The sequence below is a fragment of the Haliaeetus leucocephalus genome, unplaced genomic scaffold (assembly GCF_000737465.1).
Source record: "Haliaeetus leucocephalus isolate CR32 unplaced genomic scaffold, Haliaeetus_leucocephalus-4.0 Scaffold556, whole genome shotgun sequence".
Taxonomy (NCBI): Eukaryota; Metazoa; Chordata; class Aves; order Accipitriformes; family Accipitridae; genus Haliaeetus; species Haliaeetus leucocephalus.
The window spans coordinates 2,440,783-2,465,931 of NW_010972992.1; the positions used below are offsets into that span (position 1 = coordinate 2,440,783).

Consider the following 25,149-nt stretch of genomic DNA (forward strand, 5'->3'; position numbering starts at 1 on the left):
AACACTGCTTGACATCTTTGGCCATTTTTCTTTTCATGCCAGTACAGATGTCATTGCTCACAAGCAACTAATGGCAACTCTGGGGATGGTGAAAAAATGGATGCGGGAGCATGTGAAAATGCTAACCAAGACAACCCAGTAAGATGCAAGATACAAGAACAGCTACAGTGCTGGACCGTGTTTAAAAGCCTCTACTACACCACTTCCTTCTGGGAAGCCTATATTTTGTTCTGCAAAGTCTCTATTTTATCTGTACAGCATTAAGCGCTGTGTTTTTTGGCAAGGGCTGTACATAGCTCAGTTATAATGAATGAAATGAGCTGGTAACAGCTGGGTATTTATAGGCCTAGCGGGCTTGTGCTCCAAAAAATCTGAAAGCACTTAAAAGTGCCTTTGGCTCCAGAGCAACATTGACGGTCCATACCTGCTCATGGGGACAAGTCAAGGCAGCAACAATGACCACGGAAGTATCCTAAGCTTTGTGCTGAGCATCTTCCAGTCCAGTTTGCAGAGAGTGAAAAATGAGTTAAAACATTAAGATATGGAAAAACAGGATTGCATGTCCAAGATTACTGTGAATATGAATACACAAGCTAAGTTCTGCATGATTTTCTGTGGAAGAGCTCACTCATGAGTAAAGACAAGGTAATGACATCATTAGTTTGCTTAAGGTAATTGATTTGAATATTGCTAGACATATAATACAGTGGCTTATCATTAATGACACCAGATAGCTTTGAGGAAACTAAATATCTACCAGATACAGAGGTGAATCTCTTCCTGCTTCCTGGAGACCTACACTCCAAAAAGGCAGCAGCCCAGGTCTGGACCTAGCAAACCAGCCATTAGTATCACGGAGCTTCTGTAATTACAAACTGGTTCCTGCACCACTGCGTCAATGCAGCCCAGGGGACCAAGGTACAAGGCCTATGAACTTGCCCTTGTATGAACCAGAACAGTCTTGAAGGCTCCACCAAGATAAGATTGCAGGTTGTATCTGCTCCACAGTCGTGTGTTTGAGCTTCGAGTTTCCCAGCTGCTGATCCTACCTACCTGCTGATCCAGGGCTTGCAAGACAGCAAGTTCTTTCTTGGAGAATAATGGCATTTTCTATCTCCAGTATGAGAAGTTTCAGAACCAAAATACCCGAAACATATCCAACAAGAGAGGCAAATTCTCATTGTTTTGCTCAATACTGAGTGCTGGCTGGGCCAGCAAAATCTATAGGGAAGTCTGAGGTGAGATTTATCTCAAAGAAAGGAAAGAGGGACAATGTACATAGAGATGCTCTCTTCAGTATTCTGTCTTCCCCTAATCAATGAGTGTCAGGTTACAATGCTGCAAGAAAAGGACAGATGGAAAAAACTGAGAATATAAGAAGTATTACTTACGACAGATGAAAGGTCCATGTTTACCATCCTCCTGTCATCCAAGTCGACTGGCTGGAGCCCTGCAACGTTGATCTGGACAGAAGAGGTTCTGTATACAAACCCCAGCAGCCAGTCCCCCCTAGCAGCAGAGCAGAAGAAGAGCGTGAATAAATCCTGTTGCCAAACCGATGCAATAAGTGACTACTCAGACCATGAGGAGAGTAGAAGTGCTGGGAAGCACAGTGATGTCTGGACCAAGACCTGCTGCGGCTTTGTCTGATGTAGGAATCACAGCAGTTGCCAAATTCAGGGCAGGTTCCTGGGACACAGTAGTGTAAGTCTGAATTTAATCCTGATTCATGGGTGTAGTCTCATTACATGCAGCAGGTTTAAAAATCTGACCCTTCTATTTATTTCTGTATTTGCTCAGAGACTGCAACACATTCACATGTTTAATCTTTTTAATGTACAAATAGGTAGAAGTTCTCCAGCCTGTAGACAGCAGTAAATGTGATGAGGCCTACAATACCAATGTTGCTGACATAAAGATCAACTGTGAAGCTCCTCAGAGTGCTCCTGATTTATAGGTACTGTATAAATACATGGTTTCAATGACAGAACTAGGAAGAGTTTGTTCCCACTGTAAAGTATTGCCATAAGTCACTGAGACAGTTTCAGGGTAGCTGCGTCCTTTGGAAATACATAACCTCTTCTCCTGTGCTGAGCAACAGCATAAAATCTGGGCACCTAAACGCCACTACACTCTGTAGAGTAGATTTAAGTTGGATGTGAGTGATATTTGTACTCTGTGATGGCAGCAGGTGAAATGCACCTGCACGGGTGGCCATTTCTGGCTGCTCCTGTCCACTCCAAAATGGCCCATGCTAGAAGGTCTAAGTCTACACAGAGCTCTGCAAAATCTTTGCAACGCATCCACGCTACTCAGGCATGGGTTCTTTCAAAAGCTGAGCAAGTCTAACTAATTTGGTTAAGGTTTCCCAGTAGGAATTTGTAACCCTGCTGTTAAATTGGATGGGACAGCTCTGACAGCTGGCTTTCACTCTCCATGTCCTTTCAGACTTCAAAGCTAAAGGAGACAAGCTACACTGGACTGAAGCTCAACAAATTGGGCCCAAATCTGATCTTGCAGGAATTCTATTCAATGTAATTCATCTGACCTAAATAGAGTTACTCCTGAAGTGACAGAACGAGGCCACAATTTGTGTAAGTGAGACACCAGAGAAATCAGAATCAGGTGAGGTCTTACCATGAAATGTTTGTGTCATCCTTCTCTCATATCTAATATCCTCACATAAATTTTCCATCTCTCTCAGTTACCCCCTCTAGCTGCTCATGCTAGCTGCCCTCATGCTAACTGAATAACCCTCAAATTCACCATCTGAGGGCAAAGTAGAGAACCAGCATAGTGGAATATTTCCTGACAGTCTCCTCACCTGCTTCTTCTTATTTGTGAGCAATAAGCTACAATTTCTACATCATTTTTCATTCAACATTCAAGACATGAGCTTGCCAAAGCGGAGACTAACCAACTTACTGCACACACAGCAGTACAAACACACATACTGTTTTATTCCAACAGCACATGCAGGCTTTGAAACTATAAGAAGATCCTTTTTTTGTGTGTGTGTGTTATAGGAAATGAATACACCGAGCTTTTTGCAGTGAAATTGATTTTTGTGTAACACAGGGAGGAACAATATTTGCCAGGGCAAATTCAGTTATATGCAACAATTGCTATCATTTATGGCTTCTTGGAAGAACACAGAAGCACTCCCAAGAGGCAGCAATTGCTTTTTCCTTATGTCACATGAAGAAATACTGTAATTGGTGTGCACATCCAGCATCCATAAAACCTCCTGTGATCCAAAAAGGACAAAAGCAACAATTTTCAGCCTGACAGATGGGATTGATAATTTACTGTTTTAATCTTGAATGTTTTTAATTCTTTCATTTAGTTCTTCTTTGTAAATTAATATACTATGTTAGATGCACGGTAATGCAATACTTCCTCATCTTATACATATGTACGTAGGTATACATATGCATGTGTGTATGGAAAGTACCGACAGCATTTTCAACTGTCCTTGACCTGCGGGCTCATGGCTTTAGAAGCTGCCTTGACTTGCAGTTACACGTTCTTTGCTAATCTTCTTGCCTGGTTATTTCTCAATTTATTTTCCCATGCTCTTAGTCTTCCCTGCTTCATTCCTTCATTTTAATTTCTCCTCTTCTAATTGTGCTGGTAAGCAGTGTTCTTGTCACAATTATCTTCCAATACACAGTCATTAGATTTGATACTGTCACTTGAATTTTTAATAGCTTTTATAAGATTGACTTCAGCTGTTTTGTGCCTCTGATCTCCCTCTTCTCACCCAGCAGCTCTCACAACTCTGCATAGCAGTTGGCTGTGCAGTTTTAAAAGGCTGATATTTGGTTTCGAGGTAACCTATCTATTCTTTCACATCCTTAGTAAATTTGCTACAGCTACTCCAGCTATACCTCCTTTGTAAGTAAAATGTCTTGTTCACGTGGACTATCTTGACCAGAAACTGACTCCAGACATAAAAAATCTTCAATTTGCTGGAGCTCCTTCCCTTCCATTGCAATTTTCACATCTTGTTCCCCATAAGCAGCCCCTAGTGAATTGTATCTCAAAGCTTTTATAGATTTTAATTCACATTCTTTAATTGTCAGTGAACTTAATGGCCATATTTATAGTCCTTTACATAAAGCTGAGACTTAAAGGGCCCTTAGAATATGTCAAATTACGCACACAAACACACTGACCCAGCTTTAAGCTGCCAGGGTGATGTAACACTGCCAGTGGATGAACAGGACCTACATTTTGAGCGCCTCAGGCTCCCAGCGTAACTATGCATCGCAAACAGCCAGGAGCCAGAGACAGAACAGCCTGCAAGTGTCTCCTGAAGACCGTCATCTCCAATTAATCTGAGGGAGAGACCTCCAGAAGGAAGAGGCTCTGGCACTGCTGTCTCTGGTGCTACTGAATCAACATACTCACCAGCTGAACAATTATTCACTTACAAAATGTTTAAAAGGGATAAATGTACAAAATCATTTCAAAGTGACGCTAGGATAATGAAGCAGGGAACTGAGCATGTACAGACCTGCAATAACCATTTATGATCCTGCCCGACACCACTTTCGTGATAGCTTTCCAGTACTTGGCTTCACCTTCCACTGGGGCTCCCAGTAAGACCACATCTTCAATGATCCCTTGAGAATCTATTCAGGTGAAAGCAGAACAGCTTAGATTTAGAAGACACATCAGAAAATATATCTTTGCATGTACATGAAGAAGGGGTACATTCAGATGTGCACCACAGAAAAATAATCATGTCTGTGATTTAAATTTTAAAGACAAAAATGATGAAAAGGAGGATCTTAAACATCATTTTGTGTAAATGTTAAGTGTCTGCAGTTCCAGCTGGAGTCAGTAAACATGAAAATTAGAGATCCTGAGAGAGTGAAAGGAACTAGGGTGAAGGCAAGAGGGAGAAGTGGCCTGGCCTCTGTCCGGAAAGATGCAGTTCAATCAAGCAGCAAACCTGTGGAAAGTTCTTTCCACAGACCTATTGATCTGGGTTTGCACAGAGCTGAACTATTACACTTTGAAACAGGTGAAGGGGACTGACATTCCATATAGTGAGTAAACGCTGTCATATAGTAAGCACAATAAAACTCTTCTGGAGTTCATGAAAAATATGCCCTGTACACGCAACAGAAACCCCCAAATTCTTAACATGGATTGGGAACTAGCAACAATGAATGCATTTACCAACATGAAGTGGTAAACCATCAACTGGTTTGATTTTCTTGAAGGGTACTTTAACCTGAATGCCCAGGGCACGATTTGCTGAAAAGGAATGTTGACTTCTAAGTGTAACAAATCTTCCTCTCTTATCAGACAGCTGCAGCTGGGTAACAGTAGAAATAATGACTGAATGAGAAATACTGGGCAGCTCTGCTACTTTCCTAAACTCCTAAACAATATATTAATATCTATTCATAAATCTCCTTTGTAAAGAGAGATCAAGCACCTGATGCCGTAGCAGTGAAATGAAATTCATAGCAGCGCATGTCTTGGGAGACTCCTGGACATAGCATGCCAAAGCCATACTCTCCACGTGTGGGAGACCAGCGTTCACAAGATTTGAGCTAAACCATTCTCAGGCTGGTGTTTGTGGTTCATAAAATAATATGCTGAAGTTTACGGGGAAGTGAAAGTGAGAATGACTGCATACCACATCAAGTTATGATGGAGAGGTGCTGCCTGGGTAGACTTTTTAAATGTAAATCAATTGGTTTCCTTTCCCTGATAGCAGTAAACGACTTGGAGCTGCCTGCAGCGCCTGCATCTTTCTCTGCAGTGTAAATCCCAGCGCCTGACAACAATCCAAAAGAGCTCTCATGGTATTATTTCTTATTGCAAAGCAAATTTTGCACCAATCAAGAGAACAGCAAAGAGCAATTCAATTTTGTTAGTGTAATCTGTGAGCAATAAAGTCCTGTTCCCATAATCATGGGCAATGAAAAAGAAACCCAGAGCCTTGCAAACGGGGAGCTCATTCCAACCAAGGTACTAAATTCCATGGCCGCAGTGTGAGCCAACTGAATAAACAAACAGCTAATTCATCAGGATCCCAAACATTTGGGCAAGGCATTGAAAGCTTTTGTTTCTTCAGTCCTTTGTACAGCTTATTTCTTGCTCAGAACAAAAATGTTTAGCCCTGGCTGAAAAATACTCATTTTCTTTGAATGTTGACAGAGGGCGACAGCAACCTGAGGACAGATCACTGGCCTACATAGTTGCTGACACTCTAGATAAATTAAATGTATTTCACAGTTTACAAATCTTTTATATGATGAACAATGAAGTCTGCACAAGCAGGAAAATAGAAAAAAAAGAACGGAATTACTGATGGGGAAAAATTAAAAACTGATAAGATGATTTGTCCAGAAAAAGTGTGGAAGATACAAGCTGACCCAGAGGCCATAACCAGTCCTTGGGAGCTGGGCTCTGCTATGCCTTTAGGGTACAACTCACTGGGCAAAGAGGAAAGCATCTCATCATGTTAGTCCTCACTGAAAAGAGAACAGGGGTGGAATTTAGCTCTCTCTGGGCAGATGCAGTGCCAAAGACAGTGTTTCATGGCAGAGTTTGGCAGCAGTATTCCTGATACCTAACCACAGCAGAGATGATAACCCAGTGGTGATACTGGTCACAGGAGCAATTCTGTAGGATGCTGTGATCAGTATTAGACAGCTATGTAATATGGGATACCTCACTCCCATCACACGCAGTTTGGTGTCAAGGTTCAGGTTCTGGTGGTAACAGCCATTATCAGTTTTCATTAGCTTACACTTTATATTTAACCAAAATGCATGGGAATCGTGATGAAGAAATCAGACCAATGATCTTCTCATGCAGTAACTTGTCTCTGATGGGTCATTACTACATCTTCTGCTATAATGTCATTTTCTGGAAACCTGCTAAGCTCTGGCTTCCAAAGTCATTTGTGATGATGTATCCCAAAGGTTGTTTAATTGCCTCACAGAAGAGTATTTTCTTTTAACAGAATTTGAGTTTCTGCCATGGTGTTTCACTGGATAATCCATGATTAGTTATCTGTCCTCAGAAATGCCACTGCCATCTGGATACAAAAGGCCTGCATGACTAGGCCTTGTATTTCTTTTCTGTGAGACATCCAAGTCCAAACCCAAATCAGTCTCAGATGTCCCAGGTCCCAGCTCCATTCCTTCTGTGGCTTGTGCTGGAATGTGCATGTGAAGAACGCCTTGGCAATCTGTGCTAAACATGCTGCTTTTCATCTCGCAAACAGCTCAGCTTTCATAATTCAATTAAGGAACTGAAAAATTAGTGTACAGTGGGGAGCTGCTATGATACATAATTACAATGCTTAGATTTCTTTAGAATGGCAGCCAACCTTAAAGACCCCTAATGATTTCCTTTCGCGTATTACTTAGCTACGGTCCCATGTTATTCCAGCAAGAGACTGCAGAGCATTAAATAAAAGCCTGAAAATATCTCAGCCCCTGGCATTCTTAGGACACAAAAAGAGTAGATCTAGGGCCAGATTAGGATCTGGGTTCTGGCTTCAGTATAACTCCATTACGATCATTCTGGATTTTATTAGATTTATTTTGAGAACAGAATTCCTGTATTTGAGGACTTCCATCTTAAACCAGAAGTGAAGTTCTGGTACACAGCTGTCAACAGAAAAAATGCTGACCTTCTCCATCCTCACTTGACTCTTTTCCCACCTTCTTGGACTTTATTGAACATTTTCCTTTATAAAGCTCCTTATTTATTAGCAACTCTTTGTGAGGCTAAATGGTTAATGAATTAAATTAGCTACGTAGCGGGGGGAAGGCAGGCTGCATGCACATACTCACTACTGACTCAACTCCAAGATGCAATTTACATCAACTGATCATAATTATTTTATTCTTTTTCTAAATTAAAAATAGAATCTATTAATAAACAGAACCACAATGGGTAATAAATTGACAGATGGTTTTATACTTGACTTTGGGGGAAAATTACCATGAAAATAGCAGATGACAGTGGCATTTCAGTGACTTAAATGGAAGGGAGGACTCAGGGAATCAGATACAATAGCTACAGAGAGCTTCCAATAAAGGCAAAGCATCCTCTGCCAAGATCACAGTGGCACGTGGGCAGCTCACAGACTGATCTAGCAGCCAAATGTCATAGAATGTCAAGTTGTTGTTTACAGACTGGAGACCAAACTGACACACTGGAGCACTTCGAGTGAAGACAGTGGATTTAATCCACTGAACAGGTGGAAATGACAGTAGAATTTGGCTCCAAATGCATTTCAAAACCATTTTTTAAAGTATTTGTCCTATCCTAAAAGACCCAAGCTCTGCTCCAGAAGAACTCTTCCTCTTGGAAGAAAAACTCTACCAGCAGTAAGGAAAATAAAGGAGAAAAAGGTTAGAAGGTGAATTTTACCTTTTTCTTGAGCCATTTCCTGCAGGCAGAAGTAAATGACTCTTGCACCCAGACTGAAGCCAATCAGTGTGACAGGTCGCTTGCCCTAAGAAAGATGGAAAGGAGAAAATGCCATCAAATACTGTTCTAGACCTAGAAAGAGAGACTGGCTGCAGGATCCCCAAGACCCTGATACACAAAGCAATTCTGCTTGTGCATGATCTTTTAAACATTTGAGCAATTTGGTTGATTTCAAAGGGATTATGTATCCTCAAAGTTATGCACAGTTCAATATTGAGAATTCTGCATATCTGAGTATTTTGTGGGTTTTGATATTCAGAAAATCAGTTGAAAGAATCTAATGATCAGAAGTTACAACAAAGCAGATGTTTCAAAGAGAAACAAAACAGATGCTGTCATTGTTTTGAAATTTCCAAATGAAAGCCTAATTCAAGGAGCAAAATTTTCCTCGAAATGTTTCAACAAACAGAAGAAGCTGTAATACAAAAATACTGACCACTCTGGATTTCAGACTGAATGACAGCAGCACTGTGTAGCTGTTACAAAAAATGATATGGGTTAAGCTTTTATTTTGAATAGCCTAATAAGATTTTCTGTAAGATCAATGGGAGCCAAATCTCAACAACAATGAAAAATGGTCTTTGTATTAACCAGTGAGCAGGTGTGCGATGGACTCCCTAGACATCATGCTAGCTAGTTTTAGATGCTCCAGCACATTGGAATGTGCGTTTTCACAATAGCGAATGCTTAAAAGGCAGTAACAAATGCCCCCAAGCAAAACAAAGGGCTTGTATGAAATAAAGTTTATTGCCTTTCCTGGGATTGTATTTTTATGAGAAATCAAGTTTGTTTCTACTCGGCTGTTTCACATTGTTACGACACGCAGCTCTGGGGCCATGGCTCCCATAGGGCTCCTCTATAATAGATACCGGACTAGCGTGCCTGTGAGACGAACACATGGCCAGCAGAAAAGAGCCTCCCTCCATGCCAGCGATAGCCCAGCAAATAATGGCAGGCTTTTGGGGGGCAGGAACATCTTTTGCAAGCCTTCTCAGGAAGGCTTAATAACTTCTGTCTCTTCTTTCAGGTACCAGCCCATTCCACTTCTCTGTAGGCAAAACATGGCTCACGGTGCATCTCCCGCTGCACAGTCTTCTCTTCCGTTGTTTTACTAGTGCCTCTTAATTATCAGTGAATATTTTTAACACTCTGTATTCTCTTTTTTCTTTCACCTGTCTTTACTTTCTGTTCTCAGATTTCCACTAGGTGAGCTGGCCTGGCTGGTGACATGGTCAAGCCACTTGTCATTTATGACCTGGATCACTTCTTCTTCATTTAGAAAAGCTTTAGGTTAAATGGAATGAATCTTAGCAGGATTTCTCTGACTCAGTTGGGACTTCCTATTTTTCCCCAGTGAACCAGATACATGCTGGTCACCTTCATGCAGCATTTTTTCCATTTTTCAGTTTATTATTAATTTTTGTCTGCCTGGAAGGATACCACTTGACAGTTAACTAGCATGACTACAAAACTTAACCTCCATGGGCCAAAACCCTTCCAGCTATTATTCCTGGATAATTTCTAGCCAATTACCTGCTGTCGACTGAGCAGGATATGTGCTAGGTGTTTGCCTACTTCAGCAGACCGATGGAGACACACTCCCCAGGGGTTGTCAATGACACTGGCAACAGTCAAGAGTGAAGCTGGCCAAGTCAAGGCTGTCACAATACCTGCAACACACAAAGCAAACAGCACCACATAGTCACAAATCTGGGCTGCTCTTAGGAAACATCAAAAGCAAGATGGTTCACTGAAGTTAAAAGCTAACCTAGGACCTTTTGTCATTTCCAGTTCTTCTTTCTCAAGTGCTGATCTGAGAAATATTTTGCTAGAGTAAAGATAAGAAAGAATCTGATGTTCTGATATGGAGGCAAACAGACGCTATGCATGAATGTAACCTGCATGTTTGAGAGGTTTATGTAAAGCAGTAAAACAGAGTGTAATAACATAGAGAAATAGTGTCACACACGAAGGGAGGTGTTTCCAGATGTAAATTTAAAAGAACAAGTCAATGACACAGAGGCAAAGCAATCCAGGAAAGCAAACGTAAATTACAGGTGTGGCAGAGAAGGTTCTCAGGCGACATCTGCAGGGTGGTGCCAATACTGCCAAGGAAGATGTCTTCTCAGAAATCTTCCTTGTTTAGGAAAGCTCCCTTAAACAGACACCAACAGTGAAACTGCACAAGAGCCACTTGAGCAGATCTGATAACATTTAGGTTCTTACCTGACAAGACAGTGAATTTTAGGGCTTCTTGAGCCATCATGTTCACAAAACCATTCAGCAGGGAATCTAAGGCGTTGCCAAGCTCCATCAAGTACTTGGATTCCCAGGCCAGACAATACTGCTCACTCGATTGCAACATGCTGCTCCATGGTGCTGTGAAGCTCCCTGAGAAAGGTTGGAAAGATGGAATTCATGTTCAGAGAAAATGCAACAACAGCTGACTCCTAGCAAGATGAGCCCAACAGAGAATCAGAAAAGAACCTGCACGACACTGGAATGTACTGATATACTGTGATAACAAGGAATCATATTTAAAAATACTGTTAGATTTAGACTCCATATTTCCACTGTTTTAAAATAAATTTGGGCTTTGTAAATAATTGTGCAGCTTTAGCTGCGTTGGCAAAGAGTCTTCAGCATGGACAGGCTCAGACTTCATGACCCATTCAGTTGCCTCGGAGACTGCCAAGACAGATGGACATTAACACTAATTATGTCAGGTATTGAGGACATTCCTCCTGTCATCAGACATCAGGCCAAGTCCTGCAGCTCCATCTTCTCATACAGACCAAAGGAGGGCCTGTCCTGAGAAAGATGAAGTGCTGAATGGCCGCACAGACTGAGTTCTATGGGACCAGAAGCATAGAAAATATGTAAGATCTTGTCAAAATCTATCACAGAGCATCTTCCCAGCACTTCAGTTAGGTGGGCAAGGACTGCAGTAATGGCCCTGTTTGAAAACAAGAAATCTGCATTTGCAGATCCAGACTGTAATTATTTTTACTTTCCCATCTAGCCTAGTTAGCCACTTGAGTTTAATTTTTTTCCCTCCAGGTGCTACTCAAAAGCAGTACCTGGATGTTTGAGAGACAATGGATAATTTCCACTGTGCAAGTCTAATTTTTGGCTGAAAGAACAATTTTTAAGCCATACTCTCTCCTGTTTGTAGTGTAGCTTGTACTAAGTGGCCAGGAGGGGCCTGGCAACGCTATTAATGGCAGATGAACTTTGAAGGGCAGAGCAGAATTTTCATTTTAATTAACTGAAACCCCTCCCACACTGTTCCCTCCCCAAATGACACAGGGCAGGATGAGGCAGCTGCTGACCAAAGTGGCATGAGAGAGCCCCATGCCAGATCACATCACAATGTACTGTCAAATTTGTGAATGTATAGCTACTGGGAGCTCAAAAATCACAAGGTAGCGAATTCTGTAAAAATTCTGTCCTCAGTCCCTCTGTTTTAAGGAGTCATGCAAGTGTGTGAATAGACAGACACAGCTGTAAGGAGGAAAATGGATGGCAATTCTAGTTTTGCTTTTTTAAACATTGTAGCAGATTGCTAGTTATGGAAGAAGAATGTGTGTCATTTGTAACTCCCTTTTAAGGGCAAACAGACACAAAAAGGTTCCTGAAGGGATGCACTTGTCTTTGTAACAGTGCCTGGGAGCCCTCCAACCCCAAGGATTTGGACCCCTGGCAAGCAGACAATGAGAAAAGCCAAAGCACAGTACTGCAAAGTGAAAATAACCTTGCTCTGACAACAAGCTGCAACCTAACAAGAAACAGGACAGACACATCCTTCTGCATTAATGATACCCAATGTTAATCATGATGCTTCTGAATAAATTGGCAGCTGTTCAGTCAGGTTGCTGAACACATCAGCAGACAGTTGACATATGTTGTATGACAAGCTATACTGGAAACTGAAACACTGCAGAATTTTCAAGGTTGTTGCCTCTAAGTTCACCTCCTCAGTGCTGTGCTTAACAGGATTTACTTGACAGAACTTTCTTGCCAATAAACCTCATTATCTGGCAGATAGCAAGAAAGAAAAAAGACACTATTTCTGTTAATTGCTGGAGGATAAGCATAAGGTCTCAGAGATAGGTGAGACACTTTGTACTAGTGCTGGATATCATCCACCCCAAACAGACCTTTCCTAGCAAAACCAGACAGCATTTATTAACAGAAACAATCCTGCTATGACTACTAGCAATCTGACTATCACTACCAATTTACTGTCCTCTCTCTTTCCTCTATTTTGATTGGGATTGCAGATTGGGTTACAAAGTCTTACGTTGAGAGTTGATCTCTTTTAGTCAGCAGGCGATGCAAGTGTGGGGCAGACATGGCGCAATGAGAGCACTAACAGTGCCTGGAGTGGAACACAGATGTGGCTCTCCAGGCTCCTCTCAGTTTCCTCATCTTGTTCTTACCATACTTGCCAGTGCACAGCCATCCAGTAATTGCTATGGTGATATGAAGCTGCTTTCCTTCAGTAAGTGGGAGGAATTCAAACTCTTCTATGGCTCCCACACGCTTCTTCATCTTGTATCCTACACACAGAACGGCAGAAACAGGAGTCTCAGAAATAGCGCAGCAAGGACAGACTCTGCTAACAGTAGAAGTTCGTAAAAGATTACTTGGGTAATTTGGATAAGGCTTTTTTCCTTCCCAAAACCCTCAGCAAGTCCATGCATTACTTAGAGCTTGGTATGGGGCCAACACGATCCTTCCAAGCTTGTATGATCTGAGGGAATCCCAGCAGAAGGCTTTTTTGCTGCAGACCAGACATCGGCTGTAACAGCTGCTGCTCTCCATGGCAGCATCTTTATAATCCAAAGCAGCAAGCTCTCATTTCCTTCATTAGCCACATACCAAATATTATTTTCCTACTTGGTCATCAGGGGCTACACAGTATCTTAATCAGCATTGAAATAAAAATTTCATAGTTGTAAGATTATTCCTCAAGTTGCTTTCCTTGCTCTGCAGAGATGAGTGAAGTCATTAGCTCTGCATTTGCAGACATGATCCTGTCCCTCAGTAGCTGAGAAATGTGCAGTGACTCTCTTACCAGTAAGGCCAGCTCCAGCTGCTCCAAAAAGAGATGCCATGACAGCAATTCCAGCAGTCGAACCTAAAGCAGCTGCTCCAGCACTTCCGATGATAGTAGCAGCTCCCGCAGCAACCAGAGGGGCAGCAAGACCCCCCGTCAAGCCTGAAGATGCAACAAGTAATATCACCAAACTATTATCACTTACAAAAACCAGGCAGTCATTTCCCTGTGCTGTGTGACTACTGCTAATGCTACTGAAAGAGCACAAATGATGGTCTTTTTTGCATCACCAATAAAGGGGCTTTCTGAGACCTGCCCCAGGCCCTGAATCTCAGCACAGATTCTTTGACTGACTTCAGTAAAAATGAAGAATAACTTAAAAGTCAAAGGAAGAATGTGTGGTAGATTGTGGTGAGCTATGCCCTATTTGCTTAGGAAATGATCTAGTCTCGTGCTATTTTGAATTGAGAGTTGAAGATCTGATCCTCTTACAACACAAGAGCAAAAGAGGTGAAAACATTTTTTAAGGGTGATGACCTCGGTTTAATACTTCCCCCAGCCAGTGAAGCTACACTGGAATAACTTTTCCAGCTAATTCTTTCAGTTTCATTTTCATGTGGCTGAAAATACTTTTCTTGGATTTGGGGTTTCTTTTGTTGGGTTTTTTGTGTTGGTTTTTTTTGTTTGGGGTGGTTTTTTGGTATCCGAAGTGACACACTACCTTCAGCCTGGCAAAGAAAAGCAGTGAAAATTTTAAAATTAGAGCTTGGGCTAAAAGGTATGATATGATGGCTTCTGTTACTGAATGTGTAATTCAGCCCCCGCCCCGACTCCACCCCTAGTGCTGTGCATGCAATTCAGGAGCAAGTCTCCAAAATGCCTAGGGCAGCCTTACCGATCACTGTTCCGCCCCCAAAGGTTGCCAAACCAATCAGCAGGTATCTCTTCAGCTTTTTTCTTCTTTCCTTCTTTTTTCTTGATACTTCTGCAGTTCTGTGGGGGGATTAGAAGCACAAAAACTGATGGAAAAGCCTGATGGATAGGAGTGCTGCATCAGAATCTGCTTTTATTCTCTTCAGTGTAATTTCCCTACCAGGAACAGTAAAAACTAACATGCAGGTGTGGACTGTGACAACACACTCAGATTTATAAGCATGGACATAAACCCACAGATTTAAATTGAAACGATTTAATTGCTGACAAAAGCCAACAGATGTTACTTACTTGGAAAACCCTTCCTAATAGGGCTGAAGCTTGTAAAAAAAAAAGAAACAAAAAGTCAAAAGCATTTCAGTAACTGTATACTGCCTTTGTGTCTTAAAAAAAACACAAGAAAGCTAAGTGGAAACAGGGCAAAGTGTTTGAAACAAAAGGGAATGGGGTAATTTGTGCTAACAAACAAAGAGATGGAATTAAACTGTGTTCCAACAACTGTTTATATTGAGCCGCTTTATAATTGCACATCACAATATAATAATATAATAGGTATTAAACACAGTCATTAGTTCATTTGTCTGTGTGCATTTAAGCTACACTTTAACAAGCTTATCACAAACAGGTAAATAAACCTAAAAGGAACAAATATCACTTATTAGGCACTACTTCTGGCTTCTTTCCACTGTCTTTGGTTTCTCTCTTTCAAGAAATACTTCCCACTTCAGAGTCAAGTGCAAAAACCAGAGGATACTGGAATAAGTTGTTTACAGAGGAAGGTTCCTTCTAGCCTGCTTATGCAGTGGTTAATCTGGGCCTTGAAACACAAGAATTTATCTTGCTTCCAAACTTGGATATTTTCCCTCTTAATCCTAGCCTAATTGTGGATTTTCATTATCCATATAATTGCTTAATCCTTCCTGGACCCCCCTAAGCGCACTGTAATTTTGATAAAGACAATTTTCGATGAGTCCCAAACAATATGCAGCTTTGTAAAACACAGCAGGAGGACAATGGAGCACAGTGGGCGAAATCCCTGCGTCGCTGAAGTCAATGGCAGAACTCCCGCTGACTTGCATGGCACAGAGACTTTGTTTCCACAGAGATCCTCCGAAAAAACACAGTGTGTTACCTTCTGCAGCTGCAAATGTAACTGTCTGCAGAGAACAAGAGTGCAAGCCTGCAATGGCTACCTCTTCAGCAATTTCTGTATAACCAAGTTCACTTTCTACAACCCCATGGTCAAAGCAGTATTTGGATGTGCCCTAGTTTGTGCATGCAGTCACCAATCTGAATGCCTGGCTTTGGAAAAAATGCTCCTGGAGTTCTTTAAACAAGTGCTGCAGTCTGATTGTTAATACCCCAGTTGGCAATATCCAGCAATTGCTGTTCTACATAGTGGTTCACCAGCTTTTACAGTCAATGTGCTATTGTCTCAGGCTGAAAATAATGACATTGAGAGAGCTGAAATACGGCTAACCTGGCTTTAGTTGCAATAACGAGCAATTTGAGTTATGTGGGTAGATAGTTTGCAGCTAAATCCTGCCTGAAGATGCAGTAAGTAAAACTACTGTCATGAGAAGTTTTATCTGTCATTGCTTTCCTTCCATAGCTGCTAGCAACTGCTTTTGACAGTTGCTTTCCTAATAGCTTCTGCATTACAATTATCACTTGATTACCAGACTGCTTTTTATCCACTATGGTAATTAACTGCTTCTTCTGGTACTTCTCTACCCTCGGTGATCTTGGATGTGCAGCTTCTTGCCTGAACCACAAATTAAGTTCAGAGAGATTTTATAGGTGGAATTTCAGGTCATTTTCCAGTGATGAAAAGTGGCAAGAGTACACGTTAGCGAGCAACTGATGTCATGTTTTCCAGTTTCACACAGAACCATGTACAAAAGAGAGGTTCACACCTGCAAGTCAGAACATGTTCGGTGCTAGTAATAGGGATTTAAGTGTTTGGAACATTGTTCTACAGATGATTGAACATTTAACCTTGCAGGTTCTGGGCCACAGTTCAACACATCTACAGCAGCAAAGGCAGGAGCAAAACCTTCTGTTAACAAGTATCAATAAAAAATGCCTGTGCAGAAGCTGCCAAAACCCTGTTTGGTTGCTACTGTTCCAAAACCTCTTGCAGTGGATGGTCAAAGCTGGAAGCATCCTAAGCAGATGTTAATGTATTCCCTGCCCCCAAAAGTCTGCGAGGTCAAAGTGGTGACAGGTTTATATTCTGCTTCCGTCCCCTGTTGACTCCTAACTTTCAAACAAACAAAGGGTCACTGATTCCCCACAAATCTCAGCCTTGTGCTTGTTTTAGCACTGTACTAACGAATGTGTTCCCAGTGCAGTCTTGCATCACTCTCACTACAAAGACTTTTCTCCTTATTATCTTATAGGTATTTACTTCCATGGCTGCAACTTGGGCAAAGAACAAGATTGAAATCCATGGCTTTTGCCACACCAGCTATGCACAAAACCCACTGGGTTAGCTGCAATGTTTGAAAGCCATGCTTGTAAGTATGCGGCGTAATTCTCCAGTTGCTCTTGCCATTATCAGACACACCACTATCTTTTTGGGTTGTGCTACAGGAGCCACAGTCCATTTGATACAGATGGAGCATCATCTTTGCAAGCGACGCCCCACCCTCGGCATCAGTGTTTTCCTGTGCTTAAAGGCCCAGCATTGAGGTTGTTTCCACAAGCCACAGCAAAACAGTCCCCATTAATACCAACCTTTGCTCCTGCATGCCAAATGGTGTCCTGTTTAGCAGTCCATGATCTTTGAGATTATTTTGACTTTCCCTTTTTACAGCACCCCATAAAGTTAAGCTTAATTTAAATAAAGCTATAACTGAAAGATACCCGTCACATGCTGGACCCCATGGCGATGTCTGAACTGTTGATTAAAGGGATGTTGATTAAAGACTTCATTAGCACTCAGGTTAATCTCATAACCTGTTTGCTGAGTTGACAGATAAAAATATTCAGCAGTCCCTTCAAAGTCCACTACGGACACATTTACTGCCTTACATATCGCTAAACGTTCCCACAATTCCTGCTGATAAGTGGAATATAAAAATACTACATTTCTTATAGATACCAAATTTTTGGCTGTTTCACATCTGAGAAGTGGTGATTAAGAGAATTAATCTTATATTAATAACACAGAATTAGGAGTCAAGTCCATAAGTATCTAAAGACGCAGACTGTTGCCCTCAGAAATCTACCTTCAATAGGAGTTAGACAGCTGTTTCTTAAACAGGCACAGAGAAGGACAGATCCGTAGAAAATGAGCAGCTGAGGATCTAATGCTGAAATTTATAGAAACTTCATTCTGCAAGAGGCAGTTCTATCTGAAGAATATTGGGCCAAGAGATAAGAGACACAAGATGTTTGTGATGTATTTAAGCACAATCTGCAGTCTAGGAGAGGCAACTGGAACAAGGAAATGAGGCAGTTCAGTGTGGAGCCTTTACCAGCTTGCAAGGTTGGGTCTTGGCTCTGATTTTAAGAATGCTGAGCTTTCCTGCTTCTCAGTGCAGCTGAAGTGCTGTGAGGGCTCTGCAACCCTAATCAAGCCATAAATGATTACGCTAAGAGCCATGGGGGGAATGATCAGAGACTGGGCTTAGGCACAAGTAATTACTGCTAAGCTTTCAAGTACCAGCAGTGTTTTTTCATCCCATAGTCAACCCAAATATTCTTACTCTGACTCTTCCTCTTTTTGTTCCTTCAGGCTCTCAAGCAGAGATTCCTCCAGGACTTCCAGCTCCTCCAACGGGATTCTCAGCAGCCAGGTGATATGGCAGATCAACACCCTCGCTCGAGCATCATAGTACCCTTAAACAGAGGGAAGGCCAAGAAATCAATCAGTCTTCATCACACCAGATTAAACAGCGAGTGGTGCACTTGGCTGTCCTAGAGGACCATGTTACATACAAGCATAGGTCCTTCTCTCAGGCCCTCTTTGTCTTCCATGTATTTGAAGACAACCCCTACTATCTAGAGAAGAGAGTGATAAATGTAAAATCCTCCCTCCCTGCAAACCTCACTACACAAGGTAATTGCCTCTATGGCAGAAAAAGGATATCAAATCCTTTGGTCTTATCCTCTGTGACAGAGGCCTTTTGGCTCTGGATAGGCTGCATCTTTCTTCTCAACAGAGAAATGCTGCAGCAAGACCAGTCTTAACTGGAAATATCAAATATATATATATATATATGCATAACATGACACAGTACACCTCAACGATGCACCAATGCAAGATATGGTATTTTGTAAAAATGCACCTCCATGCAAAAGCTTTATATTCAATTCATCTTGTTGGCAACAAGAGGCACTCTGGAGTTTTAAAGCTACACACTGGCTCACCTAGCAGCATCACTGATAATTGTTTGCATTTATACTTCACTGCTGGATGTGCAGGAGTGGACAGTGTACTCAGACAATGTGCGAAAGGAGAAACGATTGATCCTGGGCTTATATGCAGCTGTTCTTAAAGAAAAGACATTTTAAATGTAATGGATTTTAAATTATTTGTGCCAACTCTTGCTTTTTTAATGTGTTTCTCTCAGTAGCACCTGCTGCTTCCTGATGGTGGGCTTTTGTAAAGGGTTCTTGGTGCACTCTGGGATGAAAAATGCAATTGCTTTTCTAGGGGTGGGTGAAGATACCAGCAAGACCCAACTACAAAGTATGTTTCTGATACCTGCTGCACGTAGATCAAATATGGCATTTGGCGATCTATTAAGTTTATTTATTTATTACCATCATTACCAAATACCAAACTACTTCGGTAGGCTTTAATGACGGCACTTTTAAGATTTGTGCTTGGTTGAGAAATACGGATAGTATTTATCTTCACTTCATCACCAATACGTGCCACATCTTGCAAGCCCAAGCAGGTGTTTTAACGAGTAGCCTTCTTCCTTCCTGTCTGCTAACACATAACTTAGCTTTTTATTTAGCCAGCCTGGCAGTAAGTCAGCAAGGCTTGAAAATATATTTCTTTTAAATTCCAGCTTAGCAAAATAAGCAGTTTTGCAATAACTGACTTGTCAATTTTCCATTAAAAACAAAGCAAGAACAAAAGTGGTACTTTGTTCTGCACTGAAACACGCTAATTGGCAACCAGTGAGTTCTCTCCTGTAAGAACATGTTAAAACACAGAGATTTAAAAAAACGCAAGTAGTGATTTAAAACAGGCTTCTTTTAGAAATGAACATTTTGTTCAGTAGACAATCTTTATTTCATGAATTTTATCAGACTAATCCATGTTATGGATTGTAAACCAGAAAATTGTTTTATGCATAATATAATATATGAGTAAAATCACATTTATTTGTAATAGGCTTCACAGGACACTCTGGAATTTATTCCCTGAATATTTTTTTTTTCTTTTTAGGCAACAAGTGATCTGCAGAAAATTTGTTAGGCTGAGGTTTTTGTAACAGCTTTACTGCCTTCCTAAAGGAAGAGGTCGCCAGCTCCCCTGGAAACACTGGAGAAAAACCACCCCACTCTAGGTATTTCAGTTCAGAACTTTTCTACCATCACAGACTTTTGCATGCCAATGTAGGGCATGTGAAGGTAAGGAGGTGAACAGTTGTTCAATTTTTAACAGGTATTATTAATCATTCCTAATAAAATAGTTGCCTTTCCCTGTAGGGAAAGAGTGTGCTGCTTTTCCTGTAAAGGAAGCAAAGATAAAATAGGATGGTACTTTGAGCTTTCTGAGCATTTTAAAGTATCAGATGTAAACTCATCTACATTATTCTTACAAAAAACAAATGCTAGATAAACTTACCATCTCTAAGAGAGAAGGATAGAAGGTCCTAAAAAGAAAAAAAAAGAATATTCAAGTTAAAACTGATGACGTATGCCTGGAGGTATCAAAATGGAGGCATGAAAACCCACTGGACTGATTTAATTACTGCAGCATGTCAGTTCATAAACATGGGAAGCCAGCAAGCCTACAATTCAGCAAGGCAGCACAGAGCAAAGCCAGATGCTTCCAGCACAAAAGTCTCCATAGGCAGGTACAAATGGCTGGACAGAAGTAGACAATGCTTGGTATGGCCTGGAGCATCCCATGTTTTTTGTTATTAGCAATCCTGTTGCAACTGAAATCACCATAATTACACTGGACTTCAAAGTTTAGAGAAAGAGGGCTCTAATATTCCTACAACTCTAATGCCTTCTGCTTGCTATGTAGTCATATATACTCAGATTTTCAACATGAGTAACAGGTTTGAATGCTACTCTAATGGACCAGTGGCCCCTATTTTCTTTGGCATTCTGGGAATTCATAGCTCTAGGCGGTAAGGCTGAACTGGCATGAAGTTCTTTTGGATTAAGTGCTCAAAAATAGAAAACTCGGAATTTATGGCCATCTGTCAAGACTGAGGGACTTGACTTCTGTGTTGGCTCTTCACCATAAAAAAAATCAGAGAAACAAATCAATCCAATAGATGGTTTCTATGGAGAAAGAGGTCAGTGTTTTTACTACTGTGTTCTCCTCTTTTATTGTCACTGGACAAATTTTAAGTTCTTTATGTAACTACAACACTAAGCACTAGCTCAGTCTAGCTATTTCCCTCTCCTACACATAAATAAAGCACAGCTGAATTTTACAGGGAATCCTTCAGCCCTTTGGGAACACAAAAAATGCAGCCAAAGATGTAGGAGGTTGCCAAAGAGTTGATGATTATTAGTCCCATAAGCTCCTAAGCAAAATTTGTATCGTAAAAATGTCTCTAATCTTTCCCCTACTGCATGAGAAGTGTAGAATGGAGAACAAGCCATCCTTAACCAACTCCTACTAGAATAAGGGCAAACTGTAGATACTATCCAAGGAAAAGTAAGTGCCTGGACTCCAAATATCATTTTAACTTGAGAAGAGTCTGCTATTTCATAATGGAGAAGAGAGCTTTTGCATAGGACTGGGGAAACCAAGCGATTAGGACAGCTGAACTCCCACCTATGGGTGCTTTTTGACCAGGTACAGCCCCAAAACCTTTGCTCCACTGCTGCCTAATGTTTTCACACACACCCCTCTGCTGCTGAATATCTGGGTGGCTGCTCCCATCCACAGAGATGCCTTCTTTTGCTTGCCTGTCCTGCAAATCCTAATGGGATAAGGATTTCCAGAAGGTATCTGTCAGGCTGGGCTCTGCACAAAGCAGTCATTACTGCTCCTTTATCCTGCATCCCAATGGCCAGAGTGCTCACCCAAGAAAAGGAAGGTCCTGGTTTGCTATCTCCAGTGTGTGAATAACCCTTTTAATTTAAGTTAGTCACTGAATCAGGTCTCCTCTGTTCCCCTAATCACCACAGTGCAGAAAAAATGTCTTCTTTTTAGGTCTGGCCATGATTAGTATTCTGTGCATGCACACACACTGCTGACTGTTCCCCAGACTCGTTGGTGGGATGTGGGAATTGGAGACATTCATCCCCATAGGCAGAGGGAGGAATGTAACCCTGGTTTCCCAAAGCCCGACTACTGTAACTACCCAGGTATTAGATACATGGGCACCATCACCTCCTCCCTGGCTGCAGTTTTGTGGGGAAGGGTTGGCATAGAAGCATCAAAGCCCAGCAGAAGGTCCAGGGCTGGGATTCCCAAGCAGAAAGTTGACCAAGCAAAGAGCCTGAAGTCTAGAATAAGGTGAAGCTTGCGACCTTGTTGCCATCATTTTCCATGGACTAATATAGGCAGCCTCTTGAACAGGGTTACTGGTTTGTGCAGAGCCCATTTGTAGGCAATAAATTCTCCCTGTGTGTTGCAAAGGGAGCTGTGGGTGTTGACTCAGGTCCTGTAAGATATGCTCAGTATTGTCTGTCGCACCTAGTATCAAATAACTTCTTTTAAAAATCTGGCCTCAGCATTTACATACCTGCATTTCAGAAGGTGAGGGACGGATACGGGTAATCAGGTGATAAACTGGAACTACTGTTTTTATTGCATCTGTGCCAATTAGCATTCTCAACTATTTCTAATTGGTTTAGGCTTTGCACGTACTGCTGTGCAGTCATCTGGAATCCAATCAGCATTGATTGATTAGATTAGTTCACAAGTAGTTTATTTTCCTCCTCTAAACAGCAGTTATTATATTTCAGTCTTATTTTGAAGTTGGTGTTTTGAATCTCCCTGTGAACTCTGTGCGCAAGATTACCACCCATATGACTGAGAAGCCTTACAAAGAAAGGGAAGCAATCTTTATTCAGAATCTTTGCTAGCTTTTTATGAATTGCTGCAAGTTCAAAACCCATTTCCTCAACAACAGAGCGCATCCAATCCACATCATGGTGGATGCATGTAGAAAAACACAGGAAAATGGGCATTGTAAAGTATGTTCGCAGAAAAAAAATTATTCATAGTAACAACTTTCAACATTTTCTCACCTATCATCAATTCTTCACCTCTTTTTGTTGCACTGCCTTCTCATACCGCACCCACAGCCTGTGTGTTATGACTACGATCCTTAAAGGATTCAGTTAACCAACATTTGCCTGTATTAGTCATCTGCAATGAAGGCAAACAAAGATAAAAATCCATAATCCTCAAATTTTCATTGAATCAATGGTGAGCTCACCTCTAATCTCCTGACCTCATGTATCATCCCTTCAGCATCGCTAAGATGGAGGGCATTCAAAAATGCAGGCTTTAGTGCCAACAGGACTCTGCCACTGAACACACTGAGCAATTAAAGCATGTACTTGTTAAATAAACAGTAAATGTTGCATCAGGAGCAGCTGAATACAAAGAAGCAAGAGCACCATAAAGCAACATATCAAGAATTCACAAAGCTTTGACCTGTAGCTTATTTATTTTCAGGTAAGAAGGAAAAAGCTGATCTCAGCCTTGATACACTGAAGTTTCCCACATGCCAGTATGCTTTCCCAAAGACACGTTGCAAGCCTCTGCTGCCTTGCTCTACAAAAGTCTTTAATTCTATCCTTCCTTTGACAAAATCAATTACCTTACCCATATACATGACTGCATAAGGTACTGATGTTGTGGCATTAGGCTGATAGCTATTCCTGATCTTTGCTTTCAACTAATCCAAGAATTGTTATCTACAGCTTCTGTCACCTGAATCCAGGTGATAAGTGCCTCAGTTCTCTGGCTCAGAGCAAAATACCTTTGTAAAAGCACATGGAGCCCTTATGCAACATAAGCTCGGAGCAAGCACAAGCTAAATTTCTCCCTTAATAAACTCAGCAGCAACGCAGGAAGATGTGTCTAAATCTAGAGAATCCATTCTGAAGCAGCAAGAACAAGGGAAACAACCTGGGAAGTACCACGCAGAAAAAAACAAGTGTGGATTTATTATTTTGAGCAAACAAGATCGAAATAGCTGCTCTTATTTTAGAAGATCTGTCCTAACTTGTTAATTAAGCTTAAGATTCTCTGTCGCTATACTCATACCATTACAGGGCTTTGGGCACTGCAACATTCAGATGTTTGGAGCAGATCCTCTGAGGCCTTTTATGGACTGACTAGGAGACACAAAAGATGGCTGAGATAATGGGAGCTGTTCATGATGACCAAGAAAGTTCACTGCTATCATATCTTTACTTACACAGCCATGTTCTCACATCTGCTATTCTGTCAGGCCTAATTGCCTGACATTGCTAAAGGTGAGTGTATGATAACTATTACTCAATACCAGAGTACTGTCTGCATGCAGGATATCTCACTATTTCCTTGTGTGGAGCGCACAGCGCAGGGTGCAAGGTGACAGCGGCCACATTATGCGTGGTGGCAGCAGCAGCCTACCATGCTCTTCACCCCACACAGCATAACGTGAGGCTGGATGAGGAGGTATCTTCCCCAGCTGAGACTCTGCAGCAAAGATAAACACCACGGAAATGCTTCGCCTTTTTTATCTTTACATCAGCTTTTACATCAGAACATTAGGGAGTAGTCCCAATCTCACTAATACTTCCTCAGTGAAAGAAAATAAAGTCACAATAACTTATTTCCTTCTGGCCAAAGCTGACTCTGGAAGAACGACTCTGGAAATTGTGCTATTTGGAGCATGCATGTAGAAGTGTTTTGTATTACAGGTATGGTGAGGGGGCTTTTAAACAAATGAAAATCCTGTCTATCATGTTCAGTATTTCACCAAAATCTGTAGAACGCACATATGAATCAAAAACCACTGCAAAAATACAGTCAAAGTAAAAAGTTTGACAGTTCTCTCTTCTGTAGAGCAGAAGTGTCAAAGACATAAACCATTAATTCAACAGATAGTAACTGTGCCTCATGTTCATCACTTCCATGAGCTGTTTATGGATAGAGAGACTGCCAGTCACCCACAAAGCTGCTGAGAAATATATGCATATCAGAAATATTGATTTTACTTCCTTGACTGTACAAATAGAGCTTCAGGTGCAAACACACACATATGACAAATCTCTTTTGCAAAAGCAAACAAGGGCGAGGGGAACATATGAACTTACTTGGGTAACAACAACTGGATTTTCTTTCAAGATAGGATCCTTCAGCAAAATCTGGGCAAAAGTTTCTGTGCCCTCACCTCCTAAGCCACTAGCAAATGCTGTCATGGCAGGTAAGACGGCATCGGGCAGGTCCAGCCATTTCACAAAGCCCTCAATGAATTCCATCCTGAAAGAGCTGTAAGGCAACAGTAGCGGTTAAGGCTCCGTAA

At 41.4% G+C, this 25,149-nt stretch overlaps 1 protein-coding gene across 1 annotated transcript in view; it reads right to left on the reverse strand.

Annotated features, from left to right (window-relative positions):
* The window catches only part of TMCO4 (transmembrane and coiled-coil domains 4), a 40,432-nt gene that overhangs the window by 11,259 nt on the left and 4,024 nt on the right, over positions 1-25,149 (reverse strand). The window contains exons 3-13 of the mRNA XM_010577268.1: positions 24,941-25,115; positions 20,280-20,307; positions 18,181-18,313; positions 14,430-14,527; positions 13,553-13,696; positions 12,915-13,034; positions 10,699-10,863; positions 10,006-10,142; positions 8,413-8,497; positions 4,520-4,637; positions 1,392-1,509 (exon numbers count right to left, since the gene is read on the reverse strand). Of these exons, the coding sequence (XP_010575570.1) occupies positions 1,392-1,509; positions 4,520-4,637; positions 8,413-8,497; positions 10,006-10,142; positions 10,699-10,863; positions 12,915-13,034; positions 13,553-13,696; positions 14,430-14,527; positions 18,181-18,313; positions 20,280-20,307; positions 24,941-25,115 (1,321 nt within the window). The remainder of the gene's footprint in view (positions 1-1,391; positions 1,510-4,519; positions 4,638-8,412; positions 8,498-10,005; positions 10,143-10,698; positions 10,864-12,914; positions 13,035-13,552; positions 13,697-14,429; positions 14,528-18,180; positions 18,314-20,279; positions 20,308-24,940; positions 25,116-25,149) is intronic.